The 21,251-nt window shown below is 41.8% G+C and overlaps 1 protein-coding gene across 1 annotated transcript; it reads right to left on the reverse strand.

The window, feature by feature from the left end:
* Positions 1 to 4,591: 4,591 nt before the first annotated feature.
* EPCAM (epithelial cell adhesion molecule) lies at positions 4,592 to 20,882 on the reverse strand. Its single transcript, XM_089528978.1, has 9 exons — positions 20,506 to 20,882; positions 11,598 to 11,705; positions 11,205 to 11,448; positions 9,857 to 9,922; positions 9,076 to 9,136; positions 7,909 to 8,010; positions 7,374 to 7,568; positions 5,762 to 5,803; positions 4,592 to 5,050 (listed from the first exon to the last, which is right to left on the reverse strand). Exons 1-9 carry the CDS (start codon positions 20,579 to 20,581, stop codon positions 5,009 to 5,011), a joined length of 936 nt encoding a protein of 311 aa, XP_089385104.1. The 5' UTR covers positions 20,582 to 20,882; the 3' UTR covers positions 4,592 to 5,008.
* Positions 20,883 to 21,251: the final 369 nt, after the last annotated feature.

Here is a 21,251-nt window from a genome sequence, read left to right on the forward strand (position 1 = left end):
ATATGTTCATAAATAGATATATGCGTGTGGGTATATATAAAGCGAGTAGAAATAAAATTAAGAGTTTAGATTTTAGATAGGCCCATAATATAAAAGATAGGGATGGTTTTTTAAATAACACACCACACACACACATTTAGGTCCCAGATAGAAAAATAGTTACCTTTTATATTATTCACAACCCTTGCAAAACATCTTTTAAATAATGTAACTTATACTAAGTCAAGAAGCATCAAAGATAAATTCTTTGTCTGCATCTGGATTCAGGGACAAGTTTGAAAGAGGGAGGTAAACCCAATACTTGAAACTGCAAATAACAAGCTTCATCCTCATTACCGGTAATTGCCAGAAACACCATGTTTTTTACTAGGGTGACTAAACCAAAAATCTGACTAGCATGCCTAATAAGGGTTATATTAACACACCCATGAATCTATAATGACTAATTTAAATGGACATGCATTGTATGAAGTAGGTGCGGAAAATACATATGTATTGGGAGTTTCTAAAAGTTTGTATATCAGCCAGTAAAAACAGAGATAAAGAAAATGGTAACTGAAAATGGTTTATAAATATTGTGTAAAACTTGGGGCAGTGTGCTTACTTGCCTGAGACACCTCTTCTTGCAAGATTGTAATTAATAAATTGGAAATTAATGCTTCACTTGTTTTGTCCTGATTAATTTGATTTGGTACTTTGGTACTTAATATACACACACACCTCACAAGTTTAACCCCATTCAACCCCACTGGAATTATCCCTTTGGTCTGAGGTATTCGCTCTAATCGCCTGTCTCGTTCAATCCAGTTTTGCACTTTTCTTTTCAATCCCAAGAAACTATTCAAAGGCAATTTAGCCATTGTACTTTGGGTTTCTGCCCCCCAAGCTTGGTAGCAGGCAGACACTCTGTCAGATCACTCAGCAAAGCCCCCCAATACGCCAGCTAACCCCCATTCTGTGCGGCATTTGGGCCATCTCTCTACTGGTTTCCCAATGATTGGACTCAAGATCTACGTCAGGCGAGTATTACCCTTAGCCAAGCCTCACTTCTATTCACCCTCTCATATTTGATTCCATTAGCTCTTGTGTGCGTGCATGGATTGTGTGTGTGTGTTGCATATTCCCCTTTAATAAACTAAATTCTCATTGGAGCCCTGCCTTTGGAACTCTTGTGTGATCCTGACTTGGTATTGTGGGGTTGATCCCTAGGCCGAAGTTACCCTGGTCATACTATATCTCTCCTTTGACCTAAGTACGGAAATTCCCCTAAAATACATTGGTTGTGGGTGTCCTCCCCAGACCCCAGCATTATGGGTAAAATTTCCAAATAATACTTTTGTTTTTGTTGTTGTTGTTGCAAAATGTGTGGGTTGTGTTTTTTCCCATTGCTATTTAGATGACAAAAGCTGTACTCCATGTGGTACACTAGTTGAATTAGCTGAATTTTTATTTATTGCTAAATGCTATGAGCTATTGTAATTCCATATATTTAAATAAAAGCCAAATGGCAGAATATCTTTAAAATTTGGCACCAAATACAAAATAGAAACGATAAAACAAAAAATGGTAAAAAATATAAAATTTTGCCACCATCTCAAATATATATAAATCACTTCTCGGTCTTTTGGCTAAGATCAAAGGTGTGCCGCCACAGCTCCTTTCGTGTTTTGCTTGTAGAAAACTAAGACTTTTGTTGATTTTGTTGATTTTAAATTTCATAAACATACTAACGAGTACAATTTTATACACTAAATCGTAAAGCATTTCATATTTTCAAAGCAGTTAATTGCATTTACATTTTAAGTAATTGCCTTACAACTTTCTGGAATATGTCTCTCTAGATTCAGCTACAATAGTTTTTCACAGGGCTCAAAAAGAATGTGTTTTTTCCACTCCCTTCTCAAGCCCTTAGCATAAACACAGCACAGGTTGTAATAACGGAAGGCTGTCGGCCCTCTTTCTTTTGTTGTTGTTGGCCTGCTCTGAATAAAACAGACAAAACCAAAGAGGATCCTTAGAGTTTGAGATCTTTTAGCATTATTTGTAACAAAAAGTAAAAATTTGTAGGAGGACACTTGTAATTATTGACTGAATAAACTGTACTTTTAATATACTATTTATATCAAAAATTACTAATTTGCTTTATGTATACAATATATATCTTCCTAAAGAAACAAAGTGGCTTCCATCTTGTAAAAGATGTTAATACCACTTTTTGTATGTTTCTAAACATTCCTGATTCCAACCCCAAAAATTGGGAGAATGTTTTTTTCCATAGGTTCAACGTTTCTGGAAATTTCCAGACATTTGTAGCCCAGGCTTCTGTCTCCTATATAGGAACTGAACCAAGCTATTTTTTTTCTTTCCCTCAAAAGTGACTTGCCTACATTCCTTCTACCCAAGCCTTGAGCATCTATTTCCACCACCCTTGCCCTGTTATTTTCTGTAACCTAAGGCATGCCTCCTGCAAGAAAGTGTTCGTGTTAGACAGCTAGTGTTAGCCATGGCAGGTTTTGATCTACTGACATAAGTAGAACTAGTAAATACCATATTTGTTGCTGTTGTTATGTGCCTTCAAGTTGTCCCCGAATTATGGCAAACACTAAGGTGAACCTATCTGGGTTTCTTTGTAAGATTTGTTCAGGGAGAGATTGATTATGTCTTCCTTTGAGGCTGAGGGTGTGTGACTTGCCCAAGATGACCCAGTGGTTTCTGTGGCTGAGTAGCGATTTTGACTCTGGTCTCCGGAGCGATAGTTCAATACTTAGACCAATACATCACGCCGGCTTGTTATAATAAAAAAGGGAAAGCAAGAAGTTGTGCTCATTTCTAACTACAGAGGGATTTTAAACTCAAGGCCATGAACACAGAACCCATCTCTTTCTTGTATATAAGGAACATGCTGGTGTCCTTTTGATTAAAGCAAACTGCAAATGTATTTCACTTTTGCAAGCTTCGAAAGTATTGTTTATACAAATGACACTAATATGTTAATAAACTTGGTTTTCACTACATCTAAATTTCAGTCAAATCCAAAAAACCTGTCATAGATATATCCGAGTGCCCCCCACCCCATGCATATTTCTTGATATTAGTCTGCTATTCTAGTGCAAATTTAAAACAACTTATTCTGGTCACTGCTCCCTTTGCACCCAGTCAACTTTGGGAGCAGCAACTGAGAAGCCACTCACCCATGCCAGCCTTTTGGGAAAGGCCAGAGTGGTCATGAGGCCTCACAGTGGCTGCTCAGCCAGCTACTTGGTTGCTGCTCCCAAAGTGACCAAGTGCAAAGGGAGAAGTTTCTCCCCTGCAAGGATGGCCTCTAAATCCTTTGTTGGGGCTGCCCGTATGTGTGTAGCAGATTTACAGAAGCAACATGCTCTGGACTAGAGACTGGTGTGGATGGGGAAAGGGAGACATTTTAACTACACAAGCCACTCCAACGAGGAGGACTCTTTCCAAGAATTAACCCGAGATACTCCTCCTCCTCTTTCCCCAGACATGCCTTCCCCACACAGCTTCTTGTCTCCCCCCCCCATTATTTCTTCTACCTCTTCTCTCAGCCTGTCCAATGAAAAAAAAAAGCAGGAACAGCAGCACAGCTCTAGCCTGCCAGCCAAATCCTAGCAAAGCTCACAAAGCTTAAGCATGGTCCCAAATTTGAAAGCAGGGTCCTTTTTGCTGCCATTTCTCCCCTGCCGCCATGTGCTCTGACTCCTTGTTCCAGCCAGTCTGAGCCACAGAAGGTATGTCCTGCTCCCAAGCCTCATGAGAGTTTCCCAACCACCACCACCACTACTAGTGAAACACACAGCTAAAGGAGCTCACATGGGCAGGTGAATAGCAGGGGGCATCACCACACAAAGTGATACAGCCAGTGTAAAGTCAAATGCTTTCACAGCCAGCATCCATATTTTTTGTGGGGTTTTCAGGCTATGAGGCTGTCTTCTAGAAGAGTTTAATCCTGACATTTCGCCAGCAGCTGTGGCTGGCATCTTCAGAGAATGCTGGAATGGAAGAGAGTGGGGTATATATACTGTTGGTTGAGAGATGATTTGCATGTTAATCTGTGTATTGTTCTGTTGATGAATGGCAAGGCCAGTCTGTGCATTTTTAAGGGAGCCCAAAAAGATGGGAATTACATGCTTTTGCTGTCTCCCTAATAAAGAGGTGCAGGGACAAATGGTCATTCAGCAGGACTGTCTCCCCAGATATACACCAAAGATGCCCACCATCTTAATGAATCTTAATAAACGTCCTAATAATACAGCCTTTCCTCCTGAACAAAGGCCTGTTACAGACTGCCAAAATAAAGCTGCTTCAGGTCTCTTTGGAGGTATGCTGTTTAAGTGAGGCATGCATCCGAAGAATCCGGAAGCTGCACCAAAGCTGCACTCCAGTGCTTAGGAATGGAGTGTGGCTTTGGCGCGACCTCTGGACTCTTAGGACCCATGCATCATTTAAATAGCATACCTCCAAAGAGACCCAAAGCAGCTTTATTTTGGCAGTCTGTAACAGGCCTAAGACACAGTAAAAGAAAGTGTTCCATGGAAATGAAAGTTAGTGATACCACAGAATTGCATAAGAGTTTGTTTCAGATTTTATTCATTACTTGTAAAAAAAATTCCAGACAATTTGAAGGAAAATATGTACAAACATTAGAAAACACACAACATTCCAATGTATGCAAGAGATGTCTGGCAACCATCACATGAAGTAGTTTGCTAGACATACAAAAACGTTTACATAAAATGGTCTCTAAGCATACATCCAATGATAAGATATTGCTAGTCTTACAATTGTAACTATGACAGAGGAATGATGCTCATCTAGCCAAACTAGTTCTCAATTTTAAAAAAAAAATTTACAGCCCCAAAAGGGAAAACATGCTCAATAAAGTAATCCTCTTACTAAACTACAGGATAGTATAAAACTGAAGCATCTATATGCCTAGCCTTCATTAAATTTTTACACTTCTACCACATTCTTCTGTTTCACATTACAGCATTTATGAGTTTCGTTCTCTCGGTATTTCATTCAGTTCCTTTATCTGCAGAGAAAACAGAAGTTTTTTATTCCTTGTTAACCGTAAGCCTTTAGAGTAATTTTTAATCACTTAATCCTAATAGAATGTATACAAGTTAACACCTCAGAAACATGGATAAAATTGTTTGCTCCAATGTAAAGCAGGAGTGGACATGCTCTGGGAGAATTCAGTCTCAAACTGCTTGTGGCAAGCCTACTGAATCCTGTTTGTTAGAAAACTCCTTCTGCACAATGGTTTACTTTGTAATGGTATGGATGGCTTTGAGACGCATACAGTTCCAATACTAAGTTACAAATACATTTTGTTCAGCTTTTCAACTGCTACCTTAACTAATCCATGAAAGAATTAATGTGCACATAGCTGTAACTGTACAATTTTGTCTATTATTACAAGAAAAAACATTCTCATCCAGGGTATTAAATCCTTGACTCCAGAGAAAATAGATACTACTTTCTTTATGGAAGATACGGACTGGAAACACTGGAAATGCCAACCAATTGGCATATGCATACACAGTACTGGCATATTTGTTAAAAACATGGTCCATGAACTTTCTAATAGTTTTTAAATGGCGACTAAGCACTGGATATAGGCACTGAGAAGCGTTACTCATTCTATTAGAGATTTTCTGTTATAATCTGATAGAAAAGCTCCTTATATCATTTGCTTAAATACTGAACTGCTCCTTCTCTTTGTTTTTAATCAAGCACTTACCTCAGCTTTTTCATATTTTCCTCTCTTTCTTCTAGTAAAGACCTGTAGTAAGAAAAATGTATTAGGCCAGGTCTTTCACAAAACTTAAGGCAGTTGAAGGAACTAAGACTTATAGAACATCTGTACTATCTTGATGCCATTGAAGTCACGTAGAGGCTGGGGTGGCTTGCAGCCGCCTCCAGCTGTGCCAGATTGGGGCCATGGCAACTGCACGCCACAGCCCTGATCTTGCCTTTCCAGGGCGCTTTCTTCCCATTCTCTCCTTTAACCCCTCCCTTCCTCTCTTTAGGGTTTTTTTTCAATTGTTTTTGCACAATCGCAGAGCTTTGTAGCCCCAATTTAAGCTTTTTAAAATGATTTTTCAAAATGTTGATGCTTCAGAGCTCCAAAATTGTGCAAAAAAGTGGAAAAAATAATTTTTAAAATGTGAGGAGGAGGGTGGAGATGGGAAGGGAGGTGACAGTGGCACTATGTGACGGCCAATAGGGTGAACACTCTGAGAATGGCTTTTCACACCTGGGGCATTGTGTGATGGCAGTTCATTCACAGGTTTCCCCATGACTAAAAAAAGATGGGGAATAGCATTTTAAAAGCTGCGTGTAATAATCTCTGTGGCATAAAACATATTCCTGCTATGTTTTGGGCCAGAGTATGAAAACAGGACTTAATTGAACCTACACCTTCCATAGCACTCAATATTTATCCCGCCTTTCTCCCAAAGTGGGACCCAAGGCAGCTAACAACATATATAAAACACATTAAAACAATAATTAAAACCGTACAGTTGAAATCGTAAAAAAATATTTTAAAATACAAATATAAAATTTAAAACATACAAAGTTAAAAATAATCTAAAACCAACCCCCTCATCTCCCAGTAAAACCAAACCTGCAAGATAGCAAAAGACCTGTTTAAATAAAATAAAAATGTCTTCACCTGCTGGCGAACCTAGTCTCCAATGGAAGGGAGTTCCAGAGGGTGGGAGCAGCCATTGAGAAGGCTCCTATCACCAGGTCAGCCTGGGATGGTGGTAGGACTGAGAGATCTTAGGGCTCTAGGTAGTTTGTATGGTTCGTATATCGACGTAAACATCTAATATATAAAGTCACTAACATGCCCCATTCTAAGCAAAGGCAGATACTTGAACAAATTTGCAATTAGCTTAATTCAGCCTATAGTTAGCCTAAAGGTCTACTCTAACTTTAACCATTTTTAGGACCAAAGTAGCAACCATTACAACCTAATAAGATTGCCAAACACTGTCTCAGACATAACATGAATCTAAATTATCATCATCATCATCAAGATCCTTTCCGAAGCCCTTTCAAGCTCCCACCTCACTGATAGCTTGGGAAGTGACTCCAGGAAGTTATTGATCCACATGGGGGCCTTCAGTTGTGACTCTGAAATGCTTTCCTAAGAAGGATCATCTGGTACTGAGCATGATATTTTTAAACAGATAATTTTATGTACTAGTAGTTCTACTCATGTTGTAACAGCCTACTTTTTTTCTACTTCTATTGTGTGTGTTTTTTAATTTTAAGTGTCAGACACTCTTCGAGGGTTGTTTGAAGAATAGGGCTAATTTTCAAAGGAAAAGGCAAAAACATACCAATACAAGAATAGCAGCAATTATTGCCAGGACTACAACCACAATTACAGCAATAACTCCAGGAGTCAAACGTTTCATTGAGAACTCTGGTGGCTTTTCATCAACATAGTAGATTACAGCATCTCTGAATTTCAGAGGTTCTCCTGCAACCATAACATTAAGAGTGCTGTCTTGAATCACGGGGTCCTCTTTTACCTAAAAGAGTAAAAGCACTATTTAACTGCTCTTCCAAACAATACAAACATTTAAAATGCACAACTACATCCGCACTGTAGAAATACTCCAGACTGACATCACTTTAACTGCCATGGCTCAATGCTATGGAATTCTGGGAACTGTAGTTTGTTGTGGCACCAGAGTTCTCTGACAGAGAAAGCTAAATGTATCACAAAACTGCAATTCCCAGAATTCCACAGCATTGAGCTATGCCAGTTAAAGTGATACCAACCTGGATTATTTCTGCACTGTGGATGCTGCTTGAATATACACAAGCCATTCCCCATTCCACTGTGTTGTTACAGACTGGCATACTTACATCTTTTTCAAAGTAGTACGCTACATCTGCTATGTCCACATCTGCAATAGATTTAGCTGAAGCATTTTGTCTCAATTCAATGGTAATGTAAGGGTTTTCATACTGGAAAAATAAGGCAGATAGTTACCACTACACAATCAAATTACATTGTGTTCTACTTCTAATCTTTTTAGAAGTCTCAAGAGTATAAATAATCCTTTGACTAGTACAAGCAATTAATGTTTCAAAAACTTGTGTTACAAGAGGTCAAGAATCAAAGCTTTTCAGTGTGTTCCTTTTATACTCTTGGTTTATACTCAAGTTCAGCTTTTACAGTGTGCAAATAAACAAGAAAAATACCAAAATACAATGCAACAGTGCAACAAACAGGAATTCAGATTTGTTCAGCTATGAAACTTGCATCCCATTACATAAGGACATCTGATTAAGATTCCATAATGGGGTGTGGCAAATAAGGCCACAAGTGGCTTTTATTGTACAATCTCTAAAGCCCTCCCAGGTATTCCCAATCCCCTCAATTTATTTTTTTTAAATTCAGGCAAATTATGTCCCCCAAATCAAACAAACTGCCACAAAAATACTGCAGTTTGAGTTCTCTTTCCATCCACTAGCTTGATCTCTGCCCCCTCCCTTCCACTGGCCTATTTGCTCAAACATTAAAACTAGAAGCAGTGTTATGTCACTTCCAGGTTCTGGTAGCACCAGAAGCCACACTGGTTCCAGGCAAATAAATTGCGTCTGCCCCCTTTTATAGTTGGCCCATCCCCACTATAAAAGCAGGAATGTTTTGAGGTTCTGTTTGTTTGTTTTTCCAGTCAAAGGCCCACTGGAATACTGGAACACTCTTCCATGAGAGAACTGGATAGCTGCATCCTGAATCCTGTTTTCAAAGGCAAATTAAAATGTATCTACCTTCTTTAGCTGATTTGTTACATTATAGTGCTTTCAGCAGGATCCTTTACTCTATACTTTGGTATTTATGAAGATGGTTATGAATTATTTTTGCAACAGATCTTGATACAATAAAGTTAAATATTTCCAGCAAGTTCCATTTTGGGGTTCAAGGTGGGTTCTACCACCGGAAATGTTTGAGAGGCCACTGTTCTGAACCAAACTATAAGAATACAAGAAAAATTGCCATTGGACCCCAAGAATTCCCATTCATACCGTAACACTGATGTGCTTTGGATCCAATTTGTAACGCTGATAAAGCGAATCTCCAATGTTTCTGCAAATTAAAAGAATAAGAACGTTTACACTAAAATATCACTTTAATATGTTAATTTTGAAACCCATGTCATCTGCAATTACACCTTTATGTGATCCAAAGGACATGTACAGTCTTTGTTAATTTTTATTGGGTTCTTGACATAAACTCTCAAGTCTGCAACTGTATGTGTACCTTTTTCTTATACCTGGCAGTAGGGACAGATTCTGAACTGATTCAAGACAGCCCTTTAGTTCACCTATTTTGTGCTATTAATATCAGCTTAGTATGCAAACATATCCAGGAGTAGCTCCGTTGACCATACAGCAAAATATAGTAACATATAAAATACACAAAACTGCAATGCTTTTATTGGAGCAACCAAAATGCACAAAATACATGATAGCATGTATTATAAGCATTTTAAGAGCAGCTAGAAAAAGAGTTAAAATCAGTGATACCCAAACTCGGGTTCTCCAGGTGTTTTTTACTTCAGTTCCCAGAAGTGTTAGCCATCTCGGCCAATGGTTTGGGATTCTGGGACCCAAAGTCTAACACATCTAGAAGGCCAGAGTTTGGGAATCACTGGTTTAGATGATTATAACTTAGATCATACATGTATACAAATCATTTTTCTATAAGCTACATTCTGAAAAGGATTCCACCAGTACACTTTCTACATTGCAAATCTTTGAGACTACACAAAAATATAAGTGGACTGTGAAGACTATTAAGATATACCTTTCAAGGGTTGCTTGGTCCAGTGGACTATTCCTGTCATCATGTTTCATTTCCATAATAATCCAACTGAAAAATAAAGTACAATGTCCAGTTAGTCTGTACACTAATAAAAAGCTTGAAGAATACTTCAGAGATGTTTAGGCCACCTCACAGAACAGGGTTAGACAGGGTTAGATTGTAAGCCTAAGAAAAGGAAACATAATGCTACATATCTTGTGAGCTACTCTGGGAGCTTAATAGCAAGATATAAGCACTTTAAATATATAAAGTTTTTTTCACGACAACTTAAACATAACAAATGTCAAATAGAATGCATGAGTTACATTTTAAAGGGATCTTAGAATCATAGAATAATAGAGTTGGAAGAGACCGCAAGGGCCATCCAGTCCAACCCCCTGCCATGCAGGAATCCAAATCAAATCATCTCCGACAGATGGCCATCTAGCCTCTGTTTAAAGACCTCCAAGGAAGGAGACTCCACTACACTCCGAGGAAGCGTGTTCCACTGTTGAACAGCCCTTACTGTCAGGAAGTTCCTCCTAATGTTGAGGTGGAATCTCTTTTCTTGTAGCTTGCATCCATTGCTCCGGGTCCTAGTCTCTGGAGCAAGTGAAAACAAGTCAGCTCCCTCCTCAGTATGGCATCCCTTTAAGTATTTAAACAGGGCTATCATATCACCTCTTAACCTTCTCTTCTCCAGGCTAAACATCCCCAGCTCCTTAAGTCGTTCCTCATAGGACCTTTCACCATTTTACTTGCCCTCCTTTGGACACGTTCCAGTTTTTCAACATTCTTTTTGAATTGTGGCACCCAGAACTGGACACAATATTCCAGGTGGGGCCTGACCAAAGCAGAATAGAGTGGCGCAATTACTTCCCTTGATCTAGATACGATACTCTTACTGATGCAGCCTAAAATTGCATTGGCCTCTTGTCGCACCATTGAGACTGAGGGCCAACACACACTGCAGAAATAATCCATTTTGAGACATTGATGCATTGAGCCTTCTTTGTTAAAGAGCTCTGGTGCCACAACAAACTACAGTTCCCAAAATTCCCTAGCACTGAGCCAGGGCAGTTAAAGTGGTCTCAAACTGGATTATTTCTGCAGTCTGTTTTGGCCCTGAAAGACTTTTGTAGACCTGGGCCTACTTCCTACAACAAGGTTTCAAACAGATCCAAAGTTATTTATTTATTTATTTATTTATTTATACATACATACATACATACATACTAACTGTGCATAAATCAAAAAATTTTACAGTTATCTATTTATATGTACCCACTGAAATTATTTGGTGACAAATACAGATTCAAAGGTAGTTGCCGTTTTACATTAGAAGACTTACCTTGTCCTTACTACCTCGTTGCATGTGATGTCTGAATCACTCTTTTCAGTTCTTCGTACGCCAGCAGAGTTCACACACCAGCAAGTTGTTGTCCCATTACATTGTTTAGCTTTGAAGTTACCTTTGCTATCACAATCTGGGTTATAAATGCCATCATTATCTACATATGCAGTTTGTGGTTTTAATCTTCTACCAGTCTTTGTGCCTTGGACTTCAGCTTTCATCAGCAAACATTTTGATGTCACTAAAAATAGGAGAGTACATATCAATCTTAAAGTTATCAGACTTTTCATTACAAATGTCAAATAAATGTAGGTTGGATCAACACATTTCCACTTCATATTCAGAACTGTAAAGCAAGCTCTCTATGTTTTCTTGTGCTCTTGTACTTACGTGTTGCACAATCCACTGTGACATTAGATCCATAAGATTTACATCTGCAGGTGCTACCAACTTGAACACATTCTACTGTCCGTCTGTTGTTCTGACACCGACATCCTTCTGTAATATTGAAATCCATCAGTTAGGAAAAGTGTTTAGTTACAGTTTTCAAAAACATAAACAACTGTCATTAGGTTGGAGTGAGAAAGAAATTCATTTCACTGTTATCTCTTACCCCTTACAGGCACTGGAAACAAGTACAGTGGTCCCCCGGGTTACGAAATTAATTCGTTCCGCTGCCCTTTTCGTAACCCGGAAACTTTCGCTAGCCGAAATGCCCATAGGCGCTAATAGTGAAAGCCGCTTTTTGGTGCGAAATCGCGCCGAAAAGCACCAAAAGTTTTTTCGTAACCCGAAAAAACTTTCGTAACGCGGAACAGTTTTTTTAAGTAAATTTATTTCGTAACCCGGAAATTTCGTATCCTGGCGCATTCGTATCCCGGGGTACCACTGTAATTCATAAGATAACCTAGCAGAAAAGACATTATATTCTAATTGTGCTCCCACTATAAGGTAGCTTTGAGTTTCTGGAGATTATCACACGAGGGACAGGACATAATTGTCTTGCACCATTGTAGGAAGGACTTTTATATGACGTCATACTTTTCCACACATTATCCCATCCAGAAAACATTAGTGGCAGTGATCGCACAAAATCTTTTCAAATGACATCGCACTGATCCTGTCATTGTCCCATCATTGAAATGGCAGTGCCCTGGCATTTTTGCAATAATGGGAATTTGCATTAATGCAATGCAGCTTCAATGACAGGATAATGACAGAACCAGTGCAAACCCCCCCCCCCCCCCCATGGATGGGATAAGACGGGAGATCGATCCCATCCCTAGGCAGTCTGAGTGTGATAATCTTCTCTGACTCTTTAAGGGCCAGGTCCAAAATAGTTACAATACAAATCTATTTGCATTCTAACAGTGTTGTAAATGTTATCAGAAGTCACCATGTTGACTTGAATGCAGCAGAAACAAGGACCTGACTAATATGACTGTTCTTTAGCAATTACGTATGACAAATTCCAACACAACATTTTATATTTTTGCTTTACTTTCAGTTATGTATCTACAGAATAATTACACTCAGTTAATTTGACACATATGTAGATTGCTATGGGACTGTGCCCACCAAGGGCTTGTCTACATTAGCCCAATACTCCAATTCTTCCAGCTGTGGGTGAGAGTTGCTCTAAGGCAGCGGTTCCCAACCTTTATTGGGCTGTGACCCCCACTGCAGACGAAAGTCCTGCACGTGGCCTCCCTGATTGGTTGGGAGTCCAGGAAGGGGCGGGACTTCTGGCCGCAAAGGCTGCTGTGGCTTGCAGTCCCATCCCCGTCCTGTTCTCCCCGTGGTTGCCTGGCAGCCGCGGGAAGAGGAGGAGGCAGACACGTCCCCGTCCCCTTTTCCCTGCGTGGTGCATGCACCAGCACCAGCACTTGCAGGGAGAAGGGGGAGGCAGGGGGGATTTCCCAATCTGGCAACCCCCAAGAAAGGGTCAAGCGTCCCCCAGGTTGGGAACTCCTGCTCTAAGGTCAGAATGAGGTGCTCAGCCTCATTCTGACCTCTGACAAGCCTAGAGTGACTTGCTCCTGGAGAGTGACTTGAAATATTGGCTGGTAAGGAGGAAGTGAATTTGGGGGGTGGGGGATGCAGGGGCCAGAATACTCTGGGGGCAAACTGAAGTACTCTGACAAATGTAAACAAGCTCTATAATGACACTTGTTCTACATTCCTCAGCTGAAAATACAGATAACTGTCAGCTCTAACCAGAACTCAGATTCTTTGCCACAAACACTGAAAAACCACTTGTTTTCTGTAATAAAGCCATGTTATAGAAACCAAAACAGGTCCTCAGGACATATAAGTGAAGACTATGTAATAATCTTCTCTCTTTTTCTTTTACACATATATTTAGGAACAGTACTTTGCACTTCTGTCTAAGATTGTCAAGTTGGATCTGGGCCAAGACTCCTGTAACCTTAATCTTTAGGAGATCCTGAAGCAGGATGAGGAACTGTAAAGTCCCATCAACCTGGGTGAAGGTACCTGTCCTCTCCCACCTTCCAAGCTCCAACAATCAACTGCACCTCCCAATACAGCTATTGCTTCATTGGAGGGGAAGGAAAACACACACACAGGAATGCCCAGCTCTGTTCTTGTTGAATGCACACACCCCACCCCACCCCATCCTCCACTGACAAAAGAATAGCCAGCTGGGAGCTGCAGTTGACAGTTGGGGTTTGGATGATGAGGGAGGACAGGAACTCTCATCCTGCTTGACAGAGCTATAATATTCCCAATTTCTATGTATGGTTGTGAAAACCAGAATGTGAATAAAGCTGACAGGAAGAGAATTAATATATTTTAAATGTGGTGATGCAGAAGAATTCTACAGATACCCTAGACCAGTGATGGCGAACCTATGGCACGTGTGCCAGGGGTGGCACTCAGAGCCCTCTCTGTGGGCACTTGTGCCGTCGCCCCAGCACAGAGTTTGTTACTAGAAAGCCAGAGAGACATGGCACTTTGCAATAAATAAGTAGGTTTGGGGTTGCAGTTTGGGCACTCGGCCTCTAAAAGGTTCACCATCACTGCTCTAGACTGCTAAAAAGACAACTGAATTAGTCTTACTTCAAATGAAGCCTGAACAGTTATTAGAAGCCAGGATGACTAAACTGACGCTGTTGTAATTTGGATGTGTAAGACAACATGACTCACTGGAAAAAAGACAACAAGGCTTGGTAATGTAAAAGACAGTAGGAAATGAAGGAGACCACACTACAGGTGAACTGATTCAATCCAGGAACCACAGCCTTGAGTGCGTAAGTATTAAGCAGAGTAGCTGGTGACTTGGTATAGATCAGCCATTAAGGCCAGCCGAGGTGGAGTCGGGGTGTGGCATCCACATGACACATACCCCGACTCTGCCCCCAGGCCGGCCTGACTGTGCACACCGCACTGCACAGTGGGTGGCATCATGGTGCTCCTCTGGCACTGCATCTAGATGACGCAGCGCCAAAGGAGCGCCAAAAAGCCGTGGCTGCAGAAAGGCGAAATCAGGGCTACAGCATGAGGTTGCCGTGGCACCAATCTGGCCTAAAAGGGACATGTGCCGGTCACCCCTTGGTCTCTTGAAGAATTCTCATAGAATTCCTGTAAGTTCCCATTTTCTAACAGGAAGTATATCTTTACACTCATCGTGTTCATGTCAAAGCCTCTCAGCATTTGAAAAAAGAGGTCTTCCCTTTTCTTGATAGGAAAGGATACTAGCAGAATTGGCAGTTATACAGTGCGCTGACATCATATGCGGGTGCCCTATACGCAGCTTTCAGCTTACGCTAAAAGTCGCATGACAAGGAGCAAATGGCGTGCAAACCCATGGCACGCATGCACTGCTGTGCCCAAACCCCATCAGTTTCAATGGGGCTCAAGTATAGGCAGAATTTGTCTTACGCGGGGAGGGGGGTTTCCGGAACCTCTCATGGGATCCTGAAGGCCCGTGACGTCCCTGAGTCTAATCATCTGGCATTCGGTTTTCCTCTCTTTCTACTGCCTTCCTTAGCATTACTGTCTATTCCAATTAATCATGCTTTCTCATGTGGCCAAAGTACAACAGTTTCAATTTAGTCATTTTGGCTCCCAGGGAGATTTCAGGCTTGATCTGTTCTAGGACCCATTTGTTTGTCTTTATGGTGCTCTCAGCACTCTTCTACAGCACGTCTCAAATGAGTTTATTTTCTTTCTATCTGCTTTCTTTACTGTTCAGTTCCCACATCTGTCATGGTGACGGGGAATACAATGGCTTGAACTATTCTAATTTTAGCACTCAGTTATGTATCTTTACACTTTAGAATATTGTCTAGTTCTTTCAAAGTTGCCCTTCCCATTCCTATTCGTCTTCCGATTTCTTGACTGCAGTCTTCGTTCTGATTAATGTTTTCCCACACACTGTTCCAAACTGATACAGTTTTCTGACCAAGGCCACAAAAGTGTATGCTAAAATTTTCTTTCTCCCTGTTAGTCTCAAGCATGGAGGCTTATTTGTGTCAATTTATGCTATAACATTGCTATCTCTTTTAATGCCACCACTTACAAACAGTTACTGTTACTGGATTGAGAGAGGAAAAAAGCCCTCCCCATTCAGCTCATGTGACATCAATGCGTCAGTTCTGGGAGAAAGGCGGCATACAAATGAAATGAAATCAAATAAATAAGGTGATGAAAGCAAGACAATCTGACTTCTCTTTTGTCTTATGGGAGGCGTTTCCTCCCAGAAACTGCAAAAGTAGTCAAGGCTGACAACTTTTGTATTTACACAGACCAATTCTGTTGTCTGTAATGCAGGGGAAGGAAGAAAGTTAAGTGAAGCAATTTTTAATGGTGCAGCCACAACTTCTGTCCTTTATTACACAACATTCCAGAATCATTGCTTCAAGGAAGTGTCGCCTCATCAGCTATATTTTAAAGCCACTTCCTCTTGGGGCACTACAGGAGGAGCCTCCTAACCTCAACCTTTGCAATCGGGAGAAAAAGTCCCTTTCAAGAAAGAGGATCTTGGGAAAGAAAAAATCTAAAGGCTCTTTATTCAGTCAACCAAAACAGGACAAAAAACATGCACAGAATGCCTCTACCTGGATCTGAATGTGAAAGTCAGAAAATGTCAGCACAAAGAATTTCATAGGTTAGGGTGAAAGAGAAGCATTCTGGGCAACTACCTTCACATTGGCTGTTCCTATACCTACAAAGCACAAAATGGTTTGAAGTTGCTTCCTGAGTAAAAAAAGGTAGAGGTCCTGTCTGATCTTGGCAGCTAAACAGGGACAGCCCTGGTTACTACTTGGATGGAAGTCTGCCAACGAAGACCCTGCGTTGTAGGCTATATAAGAAAACCCTATGAAATTCATGGGGTCGCCATAAGTCAACAGGCAACTTGAAGGCACAATGCACACATACCCTCACAAAACAGATCCTATAGTGATCCTATAGACCAGGGATTCTCAACCATGATCCCCTGGAAGCTATACAATGGATCTAAGTTGATTTCTGTGTAAAATGGTCCTGTCAGGGTCAGCCCTGGTTACTACATGGATGAGGAACTGCCAATGAATGTCAGGTGATGCTGCAGGCTATACAGGGTGATTCAAAAATAATGGTGCAAGACTGAATAAAAACAGCTTTACTTCTGCACCATTCTTTCTGAATCACCTAGAGAAGCGACCTCTGAATATTTATTGCCTATGAAAACCCTGTGAACATAGGTAGTCATAACTCGTGACTTGAAAGCACAATACACACATAAACACACAAGACAGATCTTTAGCTGGTTATCCTATAGACCAGGGTTTCTCATCCAGGGTCCCCTGAAAGATAAATATCCAGCAAGAGGTTGCTAGGGATTCCACATGCAGATTGTGAGTGAAAACATAAAAATGTTTAGAGCTGTAGGGATAATAATCTTTATGCAGCAATTCCCTAAGACCTGCAAATTATTTCAAAAGTTCCTTCATGCTAAAGAAAATGCAGATGGACTATCAATATCTGCACGTGTCCGAGAAGACCCAGCAACCCATATGATGACCCAACCAATGTGTATGCAGATGTATATCACCCCCCTGGAGAGAATACTTTGTTATTGTTGTTGTGTGTCTTTAACTCGTTTCGACTTATGGCAAACCTAAGGCAAACCTGATTTTGTTGGCAAGTTTCTTCAGAGGGGGTTTACCATTGCCATCCTCTGAGGCTGAGAGAGTGTGACTTGGCTAGGGTCACCAAGTGGGATTCATGGCCAAGCAGGGATTTGAACCCTGTTCCCCAGAGTCATAGTCCAACGCTCAAACCATTACAACACTCTGGCTCCTACCCCCAAGTATTGGTATCCTTTTATTACACAGCAGCCCATTAACTTTGAGAGCTTGGTGTAGTGCTTTGAGCATTGGACTATGACCTTGGGCAAGTCACACTCTCTCAGCCTCAGGGGAGGGCAATGGCAAACCCCCTCTGAAGAAACCTTGCCAAGAAAACCCTGTTACAGGGTCGCCCTACTGGGTGGCCTTGGCAAGTCACACTTTCTCAGCCTCAGTGGAAGGCAGTGGCAAATCTTCTCTGAACAACTCTTGCCAAGAAACCCCCATGACAGGGTTTTCCTAGGGTTGCCATGAGTCCAAAACAACCTGAATGCACCCAAGAACAACATATGTACAGCGCTGTGTAAATTTACAGCGCTTTATAAATAAAGGTTAATAAGAATAAGAATAAGAATAAGTTGCCATAAATCTGAAACAACTTGAAGGCCCATAATACACACGCACACACCAAAAGGCTTAGTATCCAAAGAAATCTTGTAGCACCTTTGAAATTAAAACTAAGGGCCAAAACACACTGCGGAAATAATTGGGTTTGACAACACTTTAACTGCCCTGGTTCAATGCTAGGGAATTCTGGGAACTGTAATTCTCACCTATTAGCTCAATGGGTCTTATTTTGGAATAAATATTTAAGAGGATTGCTAAATAATATGAACACAAAAGCGAACAAACACTCACATATTCCTATCTGATTTACACATTTTTAAAACAAGAGCAGCTGAAATTGCCTCACTTTGGGGCTACATTTCTGGGTTAGGTCCTAAACACACAGCAGAAATAATCCAGTTCAAGACTGCTCTAACTGCCCTGGCAAAATTGTAGGGAATTTTGGCAACTGTAGTTTTGTGAGACATTTAGCCTTCTCTGTCAGTGTCGCAACAAACTACAACTCCCAGGATTCCCTAGCCCTGAGCCAGAACAGTTAAAATGGTGTCAAGCTGGATTCTTGCAGTGTGGATGCTGCCCCAGTTGTGTTTGGAGCATGGAAGGCAACCCTGTGGAGAAAAGGAATAGTGAGGGAAGGCCTTTGGGGCGAGTTGTTTGCCTTTCCCTCAGAAGCAGCCTCCTTGGCTCTCCAGGGCATTGTCATAAACAAAGCACTCTCCTGTAGCCCTTTCCCTGACCAGGCGCCATTTTGTGAGCATCCCTGACTTTGGTCCAAAACACACTGCAGAAATAATCCAGTTTGAGACCGCTTTAACTGCCATGGCTCAATTGCTATGGAATCCTGGGAGTTGTAATTCTCACTCATTAGCTCAATGGGCCTTATTTTGGAATGGATATTATAAGAGGATTGTTAAATAACATGAACAAACACTCACATATTCCTATCTGATTTACAAGTTTTCAAAACAAGAGCAACTGAAATTGCCTCATTTGGGGGGCACATTTTGCCACAAATGATTTCTGGGTTTAGGTCCAAAACACACTGCAGAAATAATCCAGTTTGAGACCACTTTAACTGCCCTGGTTCAATGCTAGGGGGTTCTGGGAATTATAGTTTTGGCAAACATTTAGCCTTCTCTGTCAGAGAGAGCTCCGGTGCCACAATAAACTACAATTCTCAGGATTCCTTAGCATTGAGCCAGAGCGGTTAAGACAGTCTCAAACTGGATTATTTCTGTAGTGTGTTTTGGGCCTCTCTCTTTCCCATTTCTATGGCTCAAAGGAAAACGTAGACATCGTTGTTTTGTGGTAGTGTGCCTAAAATTCAAGTCGTTTCTGACTTACGGCAACCCTATCCTGGGGCTTTCTTGGCAAGATTTGTTTAGAGGGGAGTTTGCGCCATTGCCTTTCCCTGAGGCTGAGAGACTGTGACTCACCCAAGTGGATTTCCACAGTCGAGTCAGGATTCGAACCCTGGTCTCCAGAGTCATGGTAGTCCAACACCCAAACCACTACACTTACTCTTTCTTTAAAAGGGGATTTTTTAGGACGAAGCACCATTTGAGTTGGGTGGGGACCCCCTTTTCATAGAATCACAGAGTTGGAAAAGACCACAAGGGCCATCCAGTCCAAACTCCCTGCCATGAAGGAACTCAAAATGCACACCCAGAAAGTTGTTGTTGTTGTGTGCCTTCACACCCTGCTCCCATCCCCACACTCTCTCAGCCTCAGAGAATGGCAAGGTCAAACCCCCTCTGAAGAAAACCCCATAAATTGGAAAACAACTTGAAAGCACCCAACAACAACAAAAGGCAGCCCTTTCTCAAGGAAGGGTTTGCCCTTGCCATCCTCTGAGGCTGAGAGAGTGTGAGGGAAGGAACAAGGTAACTAGGCGTCTCCCTTTCCCAGGACTTGTCTTCCATTTCAACCCAATTCCAAAAGGTGCCCCATTTTGAGCATGCCTAAACAGCTTGAATTTACACTTCTTCTAGGAGAGTTTTAAGCTTTCCATTTGGGTCAGATTCTTCTTTTTTTTCCTGGAGGGCCCTCCATTTCATGGTGTCCTGTCCTCCTTTGAGGCGAGGATGACATTTGGTCACCCTGAGAAGGAGTCACCCCCCCAAAAAAAAGGTGGAGAATTGGGGAGGGGGTCCAGAAAAGGTGCACTTACCTCGGCCAGGTATTGTGGCAAAGAGCACATGTCCTCTATTTCAACCTTCTGGCTAGGAAGAATTCCAAAATGGGGGACATTCCCAAAGACCCAAAATGGAGGGCATTCCCAGGGTCCCAAAATGGGGGACATTCTGAAAATGGGGGACATTCCCAAAAACCCAAAATCGGAGACATTCTCAAAATGGAAGCCATTCCCAAAGTCCCCAAACGGGAGTCATTCCCAAACATCCCCCATTTTGAGCACGACCAAAAGAAGCACGCATTTACCATTTCCATAAGAGCGTGTTTAGCTTTCCCTTTTGGCCAGGTCCTCCATTTCCCTGGAGGACATCTGGTCACCCTGGGGAGGAAGAACCCCCCCAAAAAAAGAAGGTGGGGAATTGGGGGGGGGGGTGTCCAGAAAAAGCAGGCAAAGGCGCCCTTACCTTGTCCCAGTGCTGTGGCAAGGAGAACCGAGAAGAGCGTGGCCAGGAGCAAGGCAGCCCCCCGGGGCGACTCCATGGCAGGGAAAGGGAGAGCCAGGTAAAGAGGAGGCAGCAGGTGGAAGGAGATGGAGGAGAAGAAGCCCAAGAGGAGCAAGCGTCCAGGTGTGTCCCTTGGTGCCTCTGCTGCGCCCTTTCTGCCTCCTCCTCTTCCTCCTTCTCTCTCTGGACTCTGGAGCTGCTCAACAGGTTCCGCAGGTAAGCCTCCTCCTGGCTCACCTGGCCGCGCCCTCCTTCCTTCCTTCCTTCCTTCTCAGGTTACACCAAGGCGAGGAGGAGGCTGCCCTTTCCCCGCTTTCTCTTTCCTCCTCCCGGCCTCCCAGCGCTTATAGCCGGCCTCAGAGTGAAACTGGGAGCGGCCCAAGAGGCGGAGCTGAGCCTTGGGCGCCTCACCTGCCGCCTCACCTGCCCGCCCAGGTGGCCATATAGGGCCCTTCCGGGGGAGAAAAGCCGCCCTTGCCTCTTGGGGCCACCAGCCTCCTGACTCCGGAGGGTTGCCAAGGTGTCTGTTTTTGTTTCTTTCTTTCCTTAACTTAGATTTTACTATATAGCATTTTAATCTTTTTAAACTTGATTTTAGCATTATATTTGTGGAGGGTTTTTTTTTTGTAATTTCCTTTAATTTTCATTTTTTAAAAAAAATTCAATATTTCAACATTTTTTTCCACAATTATACCCAACAAACAAAA

Source organism: Sceloporus occidentalis, unplaced genomic scaffold, assembly GCF_023333645.1.
Source record: "Sceloporus occidentalis isolate IW3139 unplaced genomic scaffold, rSceOcc1.0.p SCAF_6, whole genome shotgun sequence".
NCBI classification, from domain to species: Eukaryota; Metazoa; Chordata; class Lepidosauria; order Squamata; family Phrynosomatidae; genus Sceloporus; species Sceloporus occidentalis.

Coding starts and splice junctions, on each gene's coding strand:
- EPCAM (XM_089528978.1), bottom strand. CDS start 20,581: ATGGAGTCGCCCCGGGGGGCTGCCTTGCTCCTGGCCACGCTCTTCTCG. Junction 9,137..9,856: donor GACCAAGCAACCCTTGAAAG/GTATATCTTAAT, acceptor TTTAATTTGCAG/AAACATTGGAGATTCGCTTT. Junction 7,569..7,908: donor CGTACTACTTTGAAAAAGAT/GTAAGTATGCCA, acceptor TTACTCTTTTAG/GTAAAAGAGGACCCCGTGAT.